General features: G+C 42.4%; 1 protein-coding gene and 11 non-coding genes across 12 annotated transcripts in view; 11 read left to right on the top strand and 1 right to left on the bottom strand.

Moving 5' to 3' along the window:
• The window catches only part of LOC149063392 (vesicle-associated membrane protein 3-like), a 211,252-nt gene that overhangs the window by 9,092 nt on the left and 182,189 nt on the right, over positions 1-19,971 (bottom strand). The window contains exon 5 of the mRNA XM_089255817.1: positions 3,634-3,685. Coding sequence (XP_089111943.1) covers positions 3,634-3,685 — 52 coding nt within the window. The remainder of the gene's footprint in view (positions 1-3,633; positions 3,686-19,971) is intronic.
• Positions 7,465-7,537, top strand: TRNAR-CCU (transfer RNA arginine (anticodon CCU)). Its single transcript has one exon. It is a non-coding gene; the product is annotated as a tRNA-Arg (tRNA).
• On the top strand, positions 7,782-7,854 carry TRNAR-CCU (transfer RNA arginine (anticodon CCU)). Its single transcript has one exon. It is a non-coding gene; the product is annotated as a tRNA-Arg (tRNA).
• Positions 8,414-8,486, top strand: TRNAR-CCU (transfer RNA arginine (anticodon CCU)). Its single transcript has one exon. It is a non-coding gene; the product is annotated as a tRNA-Arg (tRNA).
• TRNAR-CCU (transfer RNA arginine (anticodon CCU)) lies at positions 10,614-10,686 on the top strand. The gene has a single exon. It is a non-coding gene; the product is annotated as a tRNA-Arg (tRNA).
• On the top strand, positions 11,236-11,308 carry TRNAR-CCU (transfer RNA arginine (anticodon CCU)). Its single transcript has one exon. It is a non-coding gene; the product is annotated as a tRNA-Arg (tRNA).
• On the top strand, positions 11,562-11,634 carry TRNAR-CCU (transfer RNA arginine (anticodon CCU)). The gene has a single exon. It is a non-coding gene; the product is annotated as a tRNA-Arg (tRNA).
• TRNAR-CCU (transfer RNA arginine (anticodon CCU)) lies at positions 12,184-12,256 on the top strand. The gene has a single exon. It is a non-coding gene; the product is annotated as a tRNA-Arg (tRNA).
• On the top strand, positions 13,898-13,970 carry TRNAR-CCU (transfer RNA arginine (anticodon CCU)). Its single transcript has one exon. It is a non-coding gene; the product is annotated as a tRNA-Arg (tRNA).
• TRNAR-CCU (transfer RNA arginine (anticodon CCU)) lies at positions 14,865-14,937 on the top strand. Its single transcript has one exon. It is a non-coding gene; the product is annotated as a tRNA-Arg (tRNA).
• Positions 15,344-15,416, top strand: TRNAR-CCU (transfer RNA arginine (anticodon CCU)). The gene has a single exon. It is a non-coding gene; the product is annotated as a tRNA-Arg (tRNA).
• On the top strand, positions 16,119-16,191 carry TRNAR-CCU (transfer RNA arginine (anticodon CCU)). The gene has a single exon. It is a non-coding gene; the product is annotated as a tRNA-Arg (tRNA).

Consider the following 19,971-nt stretch of genomic DNA (forward strand, 5'->3'; position numbering starts at 1 on the left):
ACGATTTTACAATATTAAAAATAAACATGATCATGAATTAAATTTTCAATATTATAGACCGTGTTGCTCTGCCCAAAGAGACTTTTTTTACCCATTCAGTGGCAATCCCGAGATATCTTGTCAAACCTGATCTGCTTTATTTCTGTCACCCCGAAATATTTTTTCTCCTATTAGAATACAGTGAAACTGTTTTTACAATAAAATGTTTTCCATTCCCCTCCAGCCAATCAACTGTTAGTGGGCAGAGTTAGCTATTGTTCTAGGTTAGATGAGAAGAAGAAGCGAGAAAAAAAAAGAGAAATATATGATCAATATTTAAATAATACAAAAAGGGTTCTCTTCATAGAAAGCCACACATGTAATGGCAAGGTTTTGCAATTTCAAATGTGGCAATTATAATGCTGATCAGGAAAATTTCAAAAACCATTTAAAGGGTTAAATGGGAGTTTGGCTTAGATTTGCACCTTAAAATTGAAAAACCAACTTGAGCTGACCATCCCAAACAGTGGGGCTAAAACAACTTTTAATAACTTACCACTAATCATGAGCTAATCCCAAAATATTGGTCTGAGGATGTGTTGTATCCACAGTGTGTACCAAGTCAAGAAAAACCTTAAGGGTTGTGGAAGTGATTAGTTTTCTAAATTCAAAAGTCATAAGCTTGTCACAAAAGTTCAGCGATACAAGCAGAAATTGTAGTAAACCACTTTGAAAGTGCTCAAATGTTAATGAATTTAGACAGCTTTATTTATTTATTTTTTTGGTTCCTTTTTTGATCCACATTGAATAAATCATGGAAACGTCATGCGCGAAGAGACTTACAGACATTGTAAATTCTATTTTATTTCATCCCAAAGATTTCTTTAATTCTATTGATTCATATTTAAAAAGGGTTGACAGAAATTAAACATATAGTTAATTACAGGAAAGCATAGGTGTACGTAGAATTTTCTCAAGGAGAGGATTTTCAGATTTTTTATCCTTCTTTGCAGGAAAGTACATATACTTACTGTAGAAAATATAATTACAAGAAAATGTACTTAATATGCAGGAAAAATAAAAACAGAATAATACACAATGTAGGAAAAATAATTATAAAAGAAAAATCAATTAACTTCAAATACATGAACCCAAACCAAGGGTTCCAACAGGAAATTGATGAAAAAAAAAACTATGTAGAAAATATTGATGGAAAAAAATAAAGATGAGAGCCAGAAAAAAATGAGAAAAGAGCGCAGAATATTACAAAATTACGGAGAACGCGCTTGCGCATTGTAACTTCCGAACAGTTTCCGAAGTCACGACAGTTTCCGAAGTATTTTACACGAAGTAACGACCGGTTCGAGAGTAACTCACTCCCGCTCCTCTGTGATTGGCCAAGTTCACCAGGGAATGTCGGATTTTTAGCCGCTAGTGAATGAAAGAGCGTCTGTGGCGGTCAGAGTTGCTTCCTTCACTTCAATATTTTTATCATCAGTTTTCACGTCATAGCTGTTGCCTTTTGTTGTTAGTGACGTCATATGTCCAGCTTGGCCCCTTCGAATATTCTTCAAATGTTTTTCAAAATGAAAATGTGGTAGGGCAATCGAATGGAGGCCGTTGATTTTGTGTCATTTATTAATTGTTCTTGAAAAGCCTTTATGTAAGTATCCTCAAAGAAGTCTAAAAGAAATGGTGATCGAACTTTTTGGATCACCTTAGCCACTGGAAAATTGAATTTGTGTTCTTCACTTCAGCAGTGTAAAGCACATAGGCGGAGATAGACTTGGAAGTCTGGGGGGGGGGGCAAGATGATGATGATGATTATGTCAATTCATATATACATATATACATTAGATCAGTCGACTCCACCTTTGACGCTGCGGGGGGGGGGGGGGGCAATGCCCACGCACCCCTGTATCTCCGCTCATGGTGTAAAGCCTATTGTGGACTTATGGACCTCTTGATTTTTAATATACCTCTTATGTTCACTTAATCTACATTTCATGTAGCGTTTGGTTTGACCAATGTAACCTTGGGGGCCACTTGCACGGGCAGGGGCAATCTGTGCACGGAATATAATAAATGCCCTATTGTGTTTAGTTGGTGCGATAGAATCTTTCGGGAGTCTAAGGTGAAAATTCTGGAGTGGCAAGTCGATGACCTGTATTTGAAAGTTTGCTTGTTGTTATTCGGTTGTTGAAAGTCTGTTGCAGTAAAAGCAGGTAAATCGGTGCAGTGCATTTTCAGCGGTTTGTTATCCAAATTTTTTAAGGGTAAAAAAAATCTGTCAGTTTTTATTCTTCTAGTGTTTATAATTTTTCAAAAAATGTCTTATTCACAGGTTTTTGCATAATATATTGCGTATACATATTAGACCAGTAGACTCAACCTTTGACATTGGGGGTCCACCCATGCAGCTTAGGAGCCCTGCTCCAGGATGTGGGAGGAGCCATGAGATTTGTATACAGTAATTATCTAGTAAGAAGAAAATAGATCTATCCAATATTTTGAGGGAAAATGACATTCAAATTTGTGTAGAAAGACTTTTGGAAGAAGCTTAATATTTCGTTATACAACTTGTATAAGTGTTATATCATTTTTCTCTTTATAAACTGTTTGGGGCAGAACATATATTGCAAACGGGGAGGGGGGGGGGGGTGCGTATTTATATGCTGCAAAAGATGGGGGGGGGGAGTGTTGGCAGGGAATGTTCTGCAAAGTTGGAAAAACTTAGCTATTGCAGACTAAAACCCAGTTGGTCACGTGATCGTCGTTTCTCCTCCGAGTGCCATAGCCCTTTCTTTCTTGTTAGCCCCGAGACAATAGTTATGACGTCAAAACTGATGATAAAAATACTGAAGTGAAGGAAGCAACTCTGACCACCACAGACGCTCTTTCGCTCTGACCACGTTTTCCGTTGGGACAGAACGTGTTTTCCACCTTGATAACATCACCCGTGAGTGCCAAAACATATGTCGGTGTATTAAAAATTGTTATTTGTCCTCATCTCGTTGTGAATATTTTCTAGTTTCGGGCGAAGTGATTATTTTTGATAACCCTGGAAATATGTAAAAAATTTCAATATCTGTAGAAATTTTCAAATCTTTGATATCCTTAGAAATCTTAGAAATATTAGAGGCACTAATAACCTTAGAAATTTTAGATGCGTGAATATCTATAAATGCGTAAGAGAGGCTTGAACACTGAAGGCTTCAACACGTGTAGAAAAGTTTAAGGTTTCTATATCCCTAGAAATGAAGTGTTAAATATCCCTAGAAATGATGAAGTGTTAAATATCACTAGAAGTGTTGAAGTGATAAATATCCCCAGAGAAATGTTTAAGGATTCAATATCCGTGAAAATTTCCTTCCCAGAAAATATCTCCCTAGAACTATTAGAGGCGTGAACATCTCCCTAAAAATGTTAGTGACATGAATATCCATAGAAATGAGTAAGAGTTCTGAATATCGAAGGCTTCAATATCCGACGAAAAGTTGAAAGCTTCAAGACCTCGAGAGATGTTGAAGACTTTAATATTCCTAGAAATGTTAGAGGCGTGAATATCTTTAGAAATTATAGAGGTACGAATATCTCTAGAAATTCATAAGAGGCTTCAATGTTCCTAGATATGCATAAGACCCTTAAACTTACCGACAATGACTACTATTATGATGAGACCAATGCCTATTAAGATTGCTAGCATCTGAAAGAAATAGGAATACCAAAAATTACGATACTGAGACACATACTACACTGATACTGAGATACTACACTGCAAATTCAAACACTTAAGCCTAAAAGTAGCTACTTGCTACCTCTACTTGCTAAAGTAGAGCTGTGCCATAAAGATGCCGTGCAAGCATTTCTTATTTCAAAGGATAGGACCCTTTTCCCATGGATATACTGATGTCGCCGTGATACCAGAAGAAGCTATCCAGGCAACCCAACAAGTTCTATATGGTGTTACGAATAATATCGGTAGCGTAATTGGTTGACGACCCCTCATGTTAACAAAGCCATGAGGGAAAAGAAGAAAGAGATCATTCTATTCGAGACAAAAGTCTGCCCTCGTTCTAAAGCACCACTCTTCGACAACTACGTGTGATTCTGGAATCTTCTACTTCTAGAACGTTCGACGAGTCTATAAAAATGATGCGATCTAGAGATCAGTCAGTGACTTGTTGCTTTATCCTGAATGCAAGATTCGTATTTGTAGTTCACTCTTGTAAATAGCTGTTTTCTGTAAAGATAAATCTGTAACGTCCTGCAAATTGGTTCCTCTCTCTGCTTATTTGAAGGACCTGTAAGAAATTATTCGGAACAATTTGGTGTCAGAAGTGGATTCAGGACTTGATGGGTAATAATTCAAGGACTTGATGGATAATAATTCAAGGACTTGATGGATAATAATTCAAGGACTTGATGGATAATAATTCAAGGAAAAATGAAATTGGGCATCGTGGAAGAGATGAAAAAATCTTCCGCCGTCGTCAACACGTCCATCGCTGAAGTGAAGGGAGACGTTGCCACCGTGAATGATAAGAACGTGTCGACGAGCAGGCCCGTCATTTGGGGGGGGGGCAGGGGGAACGCCCCCCCCCCTGGCTTTTGAAAATACACTAAAAATGGTATATATATATATATATATATATATATATATAAATACAAATATGTATATAAATACATTGAGTACATGTGCTTTGCCCCTGTCGACGAGCTCAGATGTCAATGCAACAATATCCGAAATGAAAGAGGAAATCGCCACATCGATTGTCGGAGTAAAGGGAGACATCGTTGTCGTTGAAAGTAAAGTAGACGGAATAGTAGACACAGTAAAAGAACTCTCCCAAGAAATGAATTCCGTCCCTGTGCAGGTGAATGCTGTGGACGATAAGCTCTCAAAAAGGATACTGGAACTCGAGAAGAAAATTCAGGAACCTACTTTTTCCATGGACGCTCATCAGGTCCTGCCAGCCATAGCTGACGTCAACCTGCCAAACATCAAACCCTCGACATACGACGAAAGGACATCGTGATCGATCTTCAGGGCCCAGTTCAAGATGATTGCCTCCGCGAACGGATCAGACCGTGCACTCAAGGCTCAACCTAGCCACTGCTCTCCTAGGAGAAGCTGCCGAAGTGCTTCAGATGCTCGCCGCCGAGTACCGATCCAATTATGAGGCCCTGACAAACGCGCTTGAGCTGAAGTTCGGAGAGAACCATCTGAAGGAATTCCACCGGCTGAAACTCAAGACCAGGCAGCTGAGAAGACAGGGGAAACGTTGCAAGAACTGGCTATGGACATTGGAAGGCTCTCGCAGTTGGCTTATCCGGACTGTCCACCGGACATCACGGATGGACTGACCCTGCAATGCTTCGTCGTTGACCGTGACATCCAGCAGGCGTTACGTCTGGGAGAATGCACGAACGTGAGAAGTGCTCTTGTCTACACTATGAAATTCGAAGCAGCCCAGCAAGCTTCGAGACGAGAACGACGAGTGGTCCGCGGTGCTCTTGCAGAGGACTCTACGGTGGACATCATCAGAGAATTGAAAGAACGCCTGAAGAGTGGCAGGAACGATTGTAAGAAGCGGAAAGACAAGTCACTGGTGTGCTGGAAAAGCCCTGAAAAAAGGCTACCACCGGAGCGCATGCTCAGTCGCGGCTGACGGTACGGGAGATGCATCATGCCGAGCGTACCACGTGTCACAGCTGCATGGTGGCGACCATAGATACTACGTGAAAGGCGAAATTGATGGACTTCCATGTAGAATGGTCATCAACACTGGAGCTAACGTGAGCATCGTCAGGACGGAGCTGACTCAAAAATTTCAGCAACGACTTCTCTACGTACCACCATCGTTGAAGCTGCAGGCAGTCACGGGAGAGAAAATGGCTGGGCGTGGAAAATTGGAGGTCTCGGTTAAGTTCGCCACGGTCGCCTACCGACACACCGTCTTCGTGGTCGACATAAAAGGCCCGTGTATTATCGGACTGGACTACCTGAGAAAACATGGATTTTCCTTGGACATGAGGAATGACCAGTTGCACACGCTGAAGAGACACATTACTCGTGACGGTGTGGTCGTGACGAATTTCCTCCATGAAAAATGAAAGCAGTCAATTTGAAAGCGGAAAGAAAGTTCATCTCCCATGCCATGAAGGAGAAGGTTCAGCCTCTTGAAGAAAAATCGCATAGAAATGCCGACGCCTGACGATAGGGCCGGGTCCACAGAACCGTCGCCGTTGCCTCAAGGCATAACACGAAACATATGACCCCCTCTCTGTCCCTTGCAGGATATAAGTGGATTACCTAGAGGCTGGGCCATGCTGGAAGAACTCTCCTGGCATCCGGGCCCGGTTAACATCCCCCCGACTCGCAAGCCACCGGGCCCGCCCTCACCGGGACCCCGCTGCATTCCAAGCAGCAGCAGCCACACTCCGGGACGCGCTTGGAAACTCTCGTTGGTTAAGAAGTTGCCTCAACGCAGAAGAGAAGTACTGGCCGGTGAACCCTATAGTGAGACAGATATCTCAAGTCTCAAGTGACGATCCTTGGAGCAACAAGAACACCCGGAAAGGCCCAACTAGAAGATCCTGGCATACGACCAATAATGTACTTGAAGGAATCCACTGGAAAAAAACCAACGTGGCAAGATGTCGCCTCTACCAATCTAACCTCAAAAGATACTGGACGTTATGGGACTCCCTGGAGATGAGAGATGGCGTGCTGTACCTGAAATGGGAGTCGGAGGACAGAAAGACGTTCAGATGGGAACTCATCCTAATCAGAGGCCGTGTGAAACAGGTCTTGAACGAGTCACACGGTAGCCTGACCGGTGTCATTTCGGCAAAACTAAGACTCTCCAGTAGGTCCGTGAACGATTCTACTGAAACAAGTCCGAGACCGACGTAGAAAAATGGTGCAAGAAATGCGATACCTGCGCCGCTCAAAGGCTCTCCGAAACGCATCGGGCCGTTGGAGAGAACCGCCCTGGACATCCTCGGAAAATTACCCAGAATTCATGATGACCACAAGCACATACTTGTGGTGATGGACTATTTCACCAAGCGGCCGGAAGCGTATCCCGTTAATGATCAAGATGCAGTGACGCTGGCTAAAGTTTTAGCGCGAAATTAGGTGCCTCGATTCGGAAACTACATGCTGATCCATTCCGACCAGGAAAGGAACTTCACTCCAGCAGTTCTCGGCGGTATGTTCAATCTTCCGGGAATGAAGAAGAATATGACGGGTGGTTAAGTGATTCAACAGGACTATCATGAAGCACCTCTCGCTTTTCGTGTAGCAGAGAAAACAAGATTGGGAATAAAAGTTATCGCTTTTCCTGTTCGCCTACCAAACTGGATTCCAGTCCCTCCGAGGATAAGCTTGGATGTCATTCTGATTACTCCCTTTTTGATCAATTTGCATTAGCACATAAGGATTGTTTAAAGATGAAAAATGTTTTAAATTTGAAGGCAGCCCTCGTGGCCTAACGGATAAGGCATCGGTCTCCTAAACCGGGGATTGCGGGTTCGAGTCCCGCCGAGGGTAACCTGGGAAGCCAATTTGATCAATTTGCATTAGGAAAAAAGGATTGCTTAAAGACCAAAAAATGTTTTAAATTTGAAGGCAGCCCTCGTGGCCTAACGGATATGGCATCAGTCTCCTAAACCGGGGATTGCGGGTTCGAGTCCCGCCGATGGTAAGCTGGGAAGCCATTCTGATTATTTTGATCAATTTGCATTAGGAAAAAAGGATTGCTTAAAGATGAAAAAATGTTTTAAATTAAAAGGCAGCCCTCGTGGCCTAACGAAAAAGGCATCGGTCTCCTAAACCTGGGATTGCGGGTTCGAGTCCCGCCGAGGGTAAGCTGGGAAGCCATTCTGATTATTTTGATCAATTTGCATTAGGACAAAAGGATTGCTTAAAGATGAAAAAATGTTTTAAATTTGAAGGCAGCCCTCGAGAGCTAACGGATAAGGCATCGGTCTCCTAAACCGGAGATTGCGGGTTCGAGGGTAAGCTGGGAAGTCATTCTGATTTTTTTGGTCAATTTGCATTAGGACAAAAGAATTGCTCAAAGATGAAAAAATTATTTAAATTCGAAGGCCACTCTCGTGGCCTAACGGATAAGGCATCGGTCTCCTAAAACGGGGATTACGGGTTCGAGTCCCGCCGAGGGTAAGCTGGGAAGCCATTCTGATTATCTTGATCAATTTGCATTAGGACAAAAGGATTGCTTAAAGACGAAAAAATGTTTTAAATTTGAAGGCAGCCCTCGTGAGCTAACGGATAAGGCATCGGTCTCCTAAACAGGAGATTGCGGGTTCGAGGGTAAGCTGGGAAGCCATTCTAATTATTTTGATCAATTTGCATTAGGACAAAAGGATTGCTTAAAGATGAAAGAATGTTTTAAATTTGTACGCCGCCCTCGTGGCCTAACGGATAAGGCATCGGTCTCCTAAACCAGGGATTGCGGGTTCGAGTCCCGCCGAGGGTATGCTGGGAAGCCATTCTGATTATTTTGATCAATTTGCATTAGGACAGAAGGATTGCTTAAAGATGAAAAAATGTTTTAAATTTAAAGGCAGCCCTCGTGGCCTAACGGATAAGGCATCGGTCTCCTAAACCGGGGATTGCGGGGTCTAGTCCCGCCGAGGGTACGCTGGGAAGCCATTCTGATTATTTTGATCAATTTGCATTAGGAGAAAAGGATTGCTTAAAGATGAAAAAATGTTTTAAATTTGAGGGCAGCCCTCGTGAGCTAACGGATAAGGCATCGGTCTCCTAAACCGGAGATTGCGGGTTCGAGGGTAAACTGGGAAGCCATTCTGATTATTTTGATCAATTTGCATAAGGAAAAAAGAATTGCTCAAAGATGAAAAAATTGTTTAAATTCGAAGGCCGCCCTCGTGGCCTAACGGATAAAGCATCGGTCTCCTGAACCGGGGATTGCGGGTTGGAGTCCCGCCGAGGGTAAGCTGGGAAGCCACTCTGATTATTTGGATCAATATGCATTACGAAAAAAGGATTGCTTAAAGGTGAAAAAATGTTTTAAATTTGAAGGCAGCCCTCGTGGCCTCACGGATAAGGCATCGGTCTCCTAAACCGGGGATTGCGGGTTCGAGGATAAGCTGGGATGTCATTCTGATTATTTTAATCAATTTGCATTAGGACAAAAGGAGTGCTTGAAGATGAAAAAATGTTTTAAATTAAAAGGCCGCCCTCGTGACCTAACGGATAAGGCATCGGTCTCCTAAACCGGGGATTACGGGTTCGAGTCCCGCTGAGGGTAAGCTGGGAAGCCATTTTGATCAATTTGCATTAGGACAAAAGGATTGCTTAAAGGTAAAAAAATGTTTTAAATTTGAAGGCAGCTCTCGTGAGCTAACGGATAAGGCATCGGTCTCCTAAACCGGAGATTGCGCGTTCGAGGGTAAGCTGGGAAGCCATTCTGATTTTTTTGGTCAATTTGCATTAGGACAAGAGAATTGCTCAAAGATGAAAAATTGTTTAAATTCGAAAGCCGTCCTCGTGGTCTAACGGATAAGGCATCGGTCTCCTAAAACGGGGATTGCGGGTTCGAGTCCCGAAGAGGGTAAGCTGGGAAGCCAATCTGATTATTTTGATCAATATGCATTAGGGAAAAAGGATTGCTTAAAGATGAAAAAATGTCTTAAATTAAAAGGCAGCCCTCGTGGCCTCACGGATAAGGCATCGGTCTCCTAAACCGGGGATTGCGGGTTCGAGGATAAGCTGGGATGTCATTCTGATTATTTTGATCAATTTGCATTAGGACAACAGGAGTGCTTTAAGATGAAAAATGTTTTAAATTAAAAGGCCGCCCTCGTGGCCTAACGGATAAAGCATCGGTATCCTAAACCGGGGATTACGGGTTCCAGTCCCGCCGAGGGTAAGCTGGGAAGCCATTCGGATTATTTTGATCAATTTGCATTAGGACAAAAGGATTGCTTAAAGATGAAAAAATGTTTTAAATTTGAAGGCAGCCCTCGTGAGTTACGGATAAGGCATCGGTCTCCTAAACCGGAGATTGCGGGTTCGAGGGTAAGCTGGGAAGCCATTCTGATTTTTTTTAAAAATTTGCATTAGGACAAAAGAATTGCTCAAAGATGAAAAAGTTGTTTAAATTCGAAGGCCGCCCTCGTGAGCTAACGGATAAGGCATCGGTCTCCTAAACCGGAGATTGCGGGTTCGAGGGTAAGCTGGGAAGCCATTCTAATTATTTTGATCAATTTGCATTAGGGCAAAAGGATTGCTTAAAGATGAAAAAATGTTTTAAATTTGAAGGCAGCCCTCGTGAGCTAACGGATAAGGCATCGGTCTCCTAAACCGGAGATTGCGGATTCGAGGGTAAGCTGGGAAGCCATTCTGATTTTTTGGGTCAATTTGCATTAGGACAAAAGAATTGCTCAAAGATGAAAAAATTGTTTAAATTCGAAAGCCGTCCTCGTGGTCTAACGGATAAGGCATCGGTCTCCTAAAACGGGGATTGCGGGTTCGAGTCCCGAAGAGGGTAAGCTGGGAAGCCATTCTGATTATTTTGATCAATTTGCATTAGGAAAAAAGAATTTCTTAAAGATGAAAAAATATTTTAAATTTGAAGGCAGCCCTCGTGGCCTAACAGATAAGGCATCGGTCTCCTAAACCGGAGATTGCGGGTTCGAGTCCCGCGGAGGGTTAACTGGGAAGCCATTCTGATTATTTTGATCAATTTGCATTAGGAAAAAAGGATTGCTTAAAGATGAAAAAATGTTTTAAATTTGAAGGCAGCTCTCGTGGCCTAACGGATAAGGCATCGGTCTCCTAAACCGGGGATTGCGGGTTTGAGGATAAGCTGGGATGTCATTCTGAATATTTTAATCAATTTGCATTAGGACAAAAGGATTGCTTAAAGATGAAAAAATGTTTTAAATTTGAGGGCAGCCCTCGTGAGCTAACGGATAAGGCATCGGTCTCCTAAACCGGAGATTGCGGGTTCGAGGGTAAGCTGGGAAGCCATTCTAATTATTTTGATCAATTTGCATTAGGGCAAAAGGATTGCTTAAAGATGAAAAAATGTTTTAAATTTGAGGGCAGCCCTCGTGAGTTAACGGATAAGGCATCGGTCTCCTAAACCGGAGATTGCGGGTTCGAGGGTAAGCTGGGAAGCCATTCTAATTATTTTGATCAATTTGCATTAGGAAAAAAGAATTGCTTAAATATGAAAAAATGTTTTAAGTTTGAACACCGCCCTCGTGGCCTAACGGATAAGGCATCGGTCTCCTAAACCGGAGATTGCGGGTTCGAGTCCCGCCGAGGGTAAGCTGGGAAGCCGTTCTGATTATTTTGATCAATTTGCATTAGGAAAAAAGAATTGCTCAAAGATGAAAAAATTGTTTAAATTCGAAGGCCGCCATCGTGGCCTAACGGATAAGGCATCGGTCTCCTAAACCGGAGATTGCGGGTTCGAGTCCCGCGGAGGGTTAACTGGGAAGCCATTCTGATTATTTTGATCAATTTGCATTAGGAAAAAAGAATTGCTTAAAGATGAAAAAATATTTTAAATTTGAAGGCAGCCCTCGTGGCCTAACAGATAAGGCATCGGTCTCCTAAACCGGAGATTGCGGGTTCGAGTCCCGCGGAGGGTTAACTGGGAAGCCATTCTGATTATTTTGATCAATTTGCATTAGGAAAAAAGGATTGCTTAAAGATGAAAAAATGTTTTAAATTTGAAGGCAGCTCTCGTGGCCTAACGGATAAGGCATCGGTCTCCTAAACCGGGGATTGCGGGTTTGAGGATAAGCTGGGATGTCATTCTGAATATTTTAATCAATTTGCATTAGGACAAAAGGATTGCTTAAAGATGAAAAAATGTTTTAAATTTGAGGGCAGCCCTCGTGAGCTAACGGATAAGGCATCGGTCTCCTAAACCGGAGATTGCGGGTTCGAGGGTAAGCTGGGAAGCCATTCTAATTATTTTGATCAATTTGCATTAGGGCAAAAGGATTGCTTAAAGATGAAAAAATGTTTTAAATTTGAGGGCAGCCCTCGTGAGTTAACGGATAAGGCATCGGTCTCCTAAACCGGAGATTGCGGGTTCGAGGGTAAGCTGGGAAGCCATTCTAATTATTTTGATCAATTTGCATTAGGAAAAAAGAATTGCTTAAATATGAAAAAATGTTTTAAATTTGAACACCGCCCTCGTGGCCTAACGGATAAGGCATCGGTCTCCTAAACCGGAGATTGCGGGTTCGAGTCCCGCGGAGGGTAAGCTGGGAAGCCGTTCTGATTATTTTGATCAATTTGCATTAGGAAAAAAGAATTGCTCAAAGATGAAAAAATTGTTTAAATTCGAAGGCCGCCATCGTGGCCTAACGGATAAGGCATCGGTCTCCTAAACCGGAGATTGCGGGTTCGAGGGTAAGCTGGGAAGCCATTCTTATTATTTTGATCAATTTGCATTAGGAAAAAAGGATTGCTTAAAGATGAAAAAATGTTTTAAATTAAAAGGCACCCCTCGTGGCCTCACGGATAAGGCATCGGTCTCCTAAACCGGGGATTGCGGGTTCGAGGATAAGCTGGGATGTCATTCTGATTATTTTAATAAATTTGCATTAGGACAAAAGGAGTGCTTAAAGATGAAAAAATGTTTTAAATTAAAAGGCCGCCCTCGTGGCCTAACGGATAAGGCATCGGTATCCTAAACCGGGGATTACGGGTTCGAGTCCCGCCGAGGGTAAGCTGGGAATCCATTTTGATCAATTTGCATTAGGACAAAATGATTGCTTAAAGGTGAAAAAATGTTTTAAATTTGAAGGCAGCCCTCGTGAGCTAACGGATAAGGCATCGGTCTCCTAAACCGGAGATTGCGGGTTCGAGGGTGAGCTGGGAAGCCATTCTGATTTTTTGGGTCAATTCGCATTAGGACAAAAGAATTGCTCAAATATGAAAAAATTGTTTAAATTCGAAAGCCGTCCTCGTGGTCTAACGGATAAGGCATCGGTCTCCTAAAACGGGAATTGCGGGTTCGAGTCCCGAAGAGGGTAAGCTGGGAAGCCATTCTGATTATTTTGATCAATTTGCATTAGGAAAAAAGGAATGCTTAAAGATGAAAAAATGTTTTAAACTATAAGGCCGCCCTCGTGGCCTAACGGATAAGGCATCGGTCTCCTAAACCGGGGTTTGCGGGTTCGAGGGTAAGCTGGGAAGACATTCTGATTATTTTGATCAATTTGCATTAGGACAAAAGGATTGCTTAAAGATGAAAAAATGTTTTAAATTTGAAGGCAGCCCTCGTGGCCTAACGGATAAGGCATCGGTCTCCTAAAGCGGGGAATGCGGGTTCGAGGATAAGCTGGAATGTCATTCTGATTATTTTAATCAATTTGCATTAGGAAAAAAGAATTGCTTAAAGATGAAAAAATGTTTTAAATTTGAAGGCAGCCCTCGTGGCCTAACAGATAAGGCATCGGTCTCCTAAACCGGAAATTGCGGGTTCGAGTCCCGCGGAGGGTTAACTGGGAAGCCATTCTGATTATTTTGATCAATTTGCATTAGGAAAAAAGGATTGCTTAAAGATGAAAAAATGTTTTAAATTTGAAGGCAGCCCTCGTGGCCTAACGGATAAGGCATCGGTCTCCTAAAGCGGGGAATGCGGGTTCGAGGATAAGCTGGAATGTCATTCTGATTATTTTAACCAATTTGCATTAGGACAAAAGGATTGCTTAAAGATGAAAAAATGTTTTAAATTTGAGGGCAGCCCTCGTGAGCTAACGGATAAGGCATCGGTCTCCTAAACCGGAGATTGCGGGTTCGAGGGTAAGCTGGGAAGCCATTCTAATTATTTTGATCAATTTGCATTAGGAAAAAAGAATTGCTTAAATATGAAAAAATGATTTAAATTTGAACGCCGCCCTCGTGGCCTAACGGATAAGGCATCGGTCTCCTAAACCGGGGATTGCGGGTTCGAGTCCCGCCGAGGGTAAGATGGGAAGCCATTCTGATTATTTTGATCAATTTGCATTAGGACAAAAGGATTGCTTAAAGATGAAAAAATGTTTTAAATTTGAAGGCAGCCCTCGTGAGCTAACGGATTAGGCATCGGTCTCCTAAACCGGAGATTGCGGGTTCGAGTCCCGCCGAGGGTAAGCTGGGAAGCCATTCTGATTATTTTGATCAATTTGCATTAGGAAAAAAGAATTGCTCAAAGATGAAAAAATTGTTTAAATTCGAAGGCCGCCATCGTGGCCTAACGGATAAGGCATCGGTCTCCTAAACCGGGGATTGCGGGTTAGAGTCCCGCCGAGGGTAAGCTGGGAAGCCATTCTGATTATTTTGATCAATATGCATTAGGAAAAAAGGATTGCTTAAAGATGAAAAAATGTTTTAAATTAAAAGGCAGCCCTCGTGGCCTCACGGATAAAGCATTGGTCTCCTAAACCGGGGATTGCGGGTTCGAGTCCCGCCGAGGGTACGCTGGGAAGCCATTCTGATTATTTTGATCAATTTGCATTAGGACAAAAGGATTGCTTAAAGGTGAAAAAATGTTTTAAATTTGAAGGCAGCTCTCGTGAGCTAACGGATAAGGCATCGGTCTCCTAAACCGGAGATTACGGGTTCGAGGGTAAGCTGGGAAGCCATTCTGATTTTTTTGGTCAATTTGCATTAGGACAAAAGAATTGCTCAAAGATGAAAAATTGTTTAAATTCGAAAGACGTCCTCGTGGTCTAACGGATAACGCATCGGTCTCCTAAAACGGGGATTGCGGGTTCGAGTCCCGAAGAGGGTAAGCTGGGAAGCCATTCTGATTATTTTCATAAATTTGCATTAGGAAAAAAGGAATGCTTAAAGATGAAAGAATGCTTTAAACAAGATAACCGCCCTCGTGGCCTAACGGATAAGGCATCGGTCTCCTAAACCGGGGATTGCGGGTTCGAGTCCCGCCGAGGGTAAGCTGGGAAGCCAATCTGATTATTTTGATCAATTTGCATTAGGAAAAAAGGATTGCTTAAAGATGAAAAAATGTTTTAAATTTGAAGGCAGCCCTCGTGAGCTAACGGATAAGGCATCGGTCTCCTAAACCGGAGATTGCGGGTTCGAGGGTAAGCTGGGAAGCCATTCTGATTTTTTGGGTCAATTTGCATTAGGACAAAAGAATTGCTCAAAGATGAAAAAATTGTTTAAATTCGAAAGCCGTCCTCGTGGTCTAACGGATAAGGCATCGGTCTCCTAAAACGGGGATTGCGGGTTCGAGTCCCGAAGAGGGTAAACTGGGAAGCCATTCTGATTATTTTGATCAATTTGCATTAGGAAAAAAGAATTGCTTAAAGATGAAAAAATATTTTAAATTTGAAGGCAGCCCTCGTGGCCTAACAGATAAGGCATCGGTCTCCTAAACCGGAGATTGCGGGTTCGAGTCCCGCGGAGGGTTAACTGGGAAGCCATTCTGATTATTTTGATCAATTTGCATTAGGAAAAAAGGATTGCTTAAAGATGAAAAAATGTTTTAAATTTGAAGGCAGCTCTCGTGGCCTAACGGATAAGGCATCGGTCTCCTAAACCGGGGATTGCGGGTTTGAGGATAAGCTGGGATGTCATTCTGAATATTTTAATCAATTTGCATTAGGACAAAAGGATTGCTTAAAGATGAAAAAATGTTTTAAATTTGAGGGCAGCCCTCTTGAGTTAACGGATAAGGCATCGGTCTCCTAAACCGGAGATTGCGGGTTCGAGGGTAAGCTGGGAAGCCATTCTAATTATTTTGATCAATTTTCATTAGGAAAAAAGAATTGCTTAAATATGAAAAAATGTTTTAAATTTGAACACCGCCCTCGTGGCCTAACGGATAAGGCATCGGTCTCCTAAACCGGGGATTGCGGGTTCGAGGGCAAGCTGGGAAGCCATTCTAATTATTTTGATCAATTTGCATTAGGGCAAAAGGATTGCTTAAAGATGAAAAAATGTTTTAAATTTGAGGGCAGCCTTCGTGAGTTAACGGATAAGGCATCGGTCTCCTAAACCGGAGATTGCGGGTTCGAGGGTAAGCTGGGAAGCCATTCTAATTATTTTGATCAATTTGCATTAGGAAAAAAGAATTGCTTAAATATGAAAAAATGTTTTAAATTTGAACACCGCCCTCGTGGCCTAACGGATAAGGCATCAGTCTCCTAAACCGGGGATTGCGGGTTCGAGTCCCGCCGAGGGTAAGATGGGAAGCCACTCTGATTATTTTGATCAATTTGCATTAGGACAAAAGGATTGCTTAAAGATGAAAAAATGTTTTAAATTTGAAGGCAGCCCTCGTGAGCTAACGGATTAGGCATCGGTTTCCTAAACCGGAGATTGCGGGTTCGAGTCCCGCGGAGGGTAAGCTGGGAAGCCATTCTGATTATTTTGATCAATTTGCATTAGGAAAAAAGAATTGCTCAAAGATGAAAAAATTGTTTAAATTCGAAGGCCGCCCTCGTGGCCTAACGGATAAAGCATCGGTCTCCTGAACCGGGGATTGCGGGTTGGAGTCCCGCCGAGGGTAAGCTGGGAAGCCACTCTGATTATTTGGATCAATATGCATTACGAAAAAAGGATTGCTTAATACAAATACAACGCCACAACAGGCAAAATGCCCAACGAGGTGGCTGATAAAAAGATGCCCATAAAAATATGGATGTCATATATTTAAAAAATACAGCGACACAATTTAAATGCAATTAATAAAAGTTATAAATAATATATACACGTGATAAAATATTATACAATGCCCATAAAGAATACTTATGGTTGTCTTATTCTAAGAATGGATAGCTTCTCGATTTACCCCAACATGTTTATCGTATTTCTTTTTAAACGTGTCAATTGTGTTACAATTTACTACCTCCGGGGGTAAGCTATTCCATTTATTAACAACCCTATTGGAGAAAAATTCCCTGCGACACCATAACCTTGCATTGTCCCTCACCAATCGATACTGGTGTCCCCTTGTAAAAGCAGTCGATTGGCGGTGTACTAAAAGTTCATGGTCCATCCTATCCATCCCATTGAAAATTTTGAACACTTCGATCATATCTCCTCGACACCTGCGTTCATCCAATGTAAACATATTCAAAAAATGAAGTCTTTCTTCATAACTCAAGCCCTGTGTGCCAATAAGGACACGCGTAGCTCTTCTCTGCACCCCTTCAACCAAGTCTATGTCCCTCTGTAGGTATGGTCTCCAAAACCTTACAGCATACTCCAGTCCAGGACGAACTAAGCCTCGAAAAAGCGGAAGAATGACTTTAGGAGAACGCGAAGAGACCTTTTTGAAAATGAGACCAAGCATTCTATTCGCTTTTTTGACAACCGCTGAACAATGTTCAGAAAACTTAAGTCGCTCGTCAATGAGAATTCCCAAATCGGTGACTCTAGTTGCATCCGGGATAGTGACACCATTCAACTCGTAAGAGAACCGTGGGTTGTTCGAACCAAAATGAGCGACCATGCACTTATCTACGCTAAACGTCATGCTCCATTCATTTGCCCATGCTGCAATCTTGTTTAAGTTGGTCTGGAGCAACTCCCTATCGCTTTCATTCCCGATTACCCCCATTAGCTTCACATCATCTGCGAATTTGCTAGTAATTCCATCGATACCCTGATCGAGTTTATCGATAAAAAGTGAAAAAAGTATGGGGCCAAGGACACTTCCCTGAGGAACTCCACTTGTGACGTCTGTCCAACCAGAGAATTCCCCGTTCACCATAACTCGTTGCGACCTATCTCTTAACCACGATTCTATCCAATTCAGCAAGTTGCCCCCTATTCCAATCTCGTGTAAACGCTTCAAGAGTTTGCCATGTTGGACCCGATCGAATGCCTTCTGGAAATCAAGGTAAACAACGTCGACATTTTTGCTCTTACCCAAAGCCTTAGTCACGTAATCATAGAAGCAAAGGAGGTTAGTTACACATGACTTCCCCTTCCTGAACCCATGCTGATTATCCGACAATACATTATTCTCGTCTATCCACTTCACAAACTGCCTTTTGATGATAATTTCCAAAATTTTCGAGAGGGAGCTCGTCAAACTCACTGGACGATAATTAGACACCACTTCTCTACTACCCTTCTTAAATATCGGAACAACGTTAGCCAGTTTCCAATCTCTCGGGACGATACCCTCAGCAACACTACTCCTGTATATCTGTGCGACTGGCCCCAACAATTCATTAGCACCTTCCCTGAGAACGCTGGGATAGATATCATCTGGTCCTGGTGCTTTGCTTGCACATACATTTCTTAGAAGATTTAGGACCTCCACGTCTTCCACTTGAATATCGTTGAGCGTTTTATTACCCCATGCAACACCCGTATATCGAATATCATTATCTCCATTAAAAACCGACGCGAAAAAGTCATTGAAAGCACTACACATGCCTACATTGCTCTCTACTTTTGAGCCTCCTATCGAGAGGGGGCCAACTGTCCCCTTACATCCATTATTGACGTATCGAAAAAATGATTTTGGGTCAGAGCCAATGTTATCTGCCAACCTAGATTCAACTTGCTTTTTACTATCCCTTATCGCTTTCTTCAACAGTCTTCTTTTATCAGTAAACAATGATAGGTCACCTCGTCTACTTTTATACTCTCTGAATGCTCTTTTCTTTTCAAGATAAAGGTTCCGCACGCTATCCGTGAACCATAGAGGGTGTGATGTACAAACACGCTTTTTTCGAACAAAGGGTATGACGTCGTGCAAAACAGAGGACAGCTTCGTACTGAATTCTTCCCATTGACTTACCACCCCTACTGATTCCAACCGGTCTTTGAAAACTTCCGCTAACCTTCTTCGCAAAACATCAAAGTTAGTTCTCCGAAAACAAGGAACCAGTCTTTTGTTATCAACCTTACCCGAGGAAAAGTTACAGAGAAATCTGACGATACGATGATCACTGGAAGAAAACTCTTCCCCCACCGAAACATGTTCAACTAGATCCTCAGAACTAGTAAGAACTAAATCCAAAATAGCAGTACCCCTAGTGGCTTCTGATACATGCTGATACAAAAAATTTTCGAGCACCAACTTAAGAAAGTCTCTTTCATACTGATTTCCAGATGAAAGGTTCTCCCAATCAATACCCGGGTAATTGAAATCCCCTAGTATGAGAACCCTCTTTCGCTCAAAGGTGAAAAAATGTTTTAAATTTGAAGGCAGCCCTCGTGGCCTCACGGATAAGGCATCGGTCTCCTAAACCGGGGATTGCGGGTTCGAGGATAAGCTGGGATGTCATTCTGATTATTTTAATCAATTTGCATTAGGACAAAAGGAGTGCTTGAAGATGAAAAAATGTTTTAAATTAAAAGGCCGCCCTCGTGACCTAACGGATAAGGCATCGGTCTCCTAAACCGGGGATTACGGGTTCGAGTCCCGCTGAGGGTAAGCTGGGAAGCCATTTTGATCAATTTGCATTAGGACAAAAGGATTGCTTAAAGGTAAAAAAATGTTTTAAATTTGAAGGCAGCTCTCGTGAGCTAACGGATAAGGCATCGGTCTCCTAAACCGGAGATTGCGCGTTCGAGGGTAAGCTGGGAAGCCATTCTGATTTTTTTGGTCAATTTGCATTAGGACAAGAGAATTGCTCAAAGATGAAAAATTGTTTAAATTCGAAAGCCGTCCTCGTGGTCTAACGGATAAGGCATCGGTCTCCTAAAACGGGGATTGCGGGTTCGAGTCCCGAAGAGGGTAAGCTGGGAAGCCAATCTGATTATTTTGATCAATATGCATTAGGAAAAAAGGATTGCTTAAAGATGAAAAAATGTCTTAAATTAAAAGGCAGCCCTCGTGGCCTCACGGATAAGGCATCGGTCTCCTAAACCGGGGATTGCGGGTTCGAGGATAAGCTGGGATGTCATTCTGATTATTTTGATCAATTTGCATTAGGACAACAGGAGTGCTTTAAGATGAAAAATGTTTTAAATTAAAAGGCCGCCCTCGTGGCCTAACGGAT

The sequence above is a fragment of the Pholcus phalangioides genome, unplaced genomic scaffold (genome assembly GCF_987345545.1).
Source record: "Pholcus phalangioides strain wild (caught in Gottingen) unplaced genomic scaffold, Ppha-v1.0 ptg000172l_1, whole genome shotgun sequence".
Classification (NCBI taxonomy): domain Eukaryota; kingdom Metazoa; phylum Arthropoda; class Arachnida; order Araneae; family Pholcidae; genus Pholcus; species Pholcus phalangioides.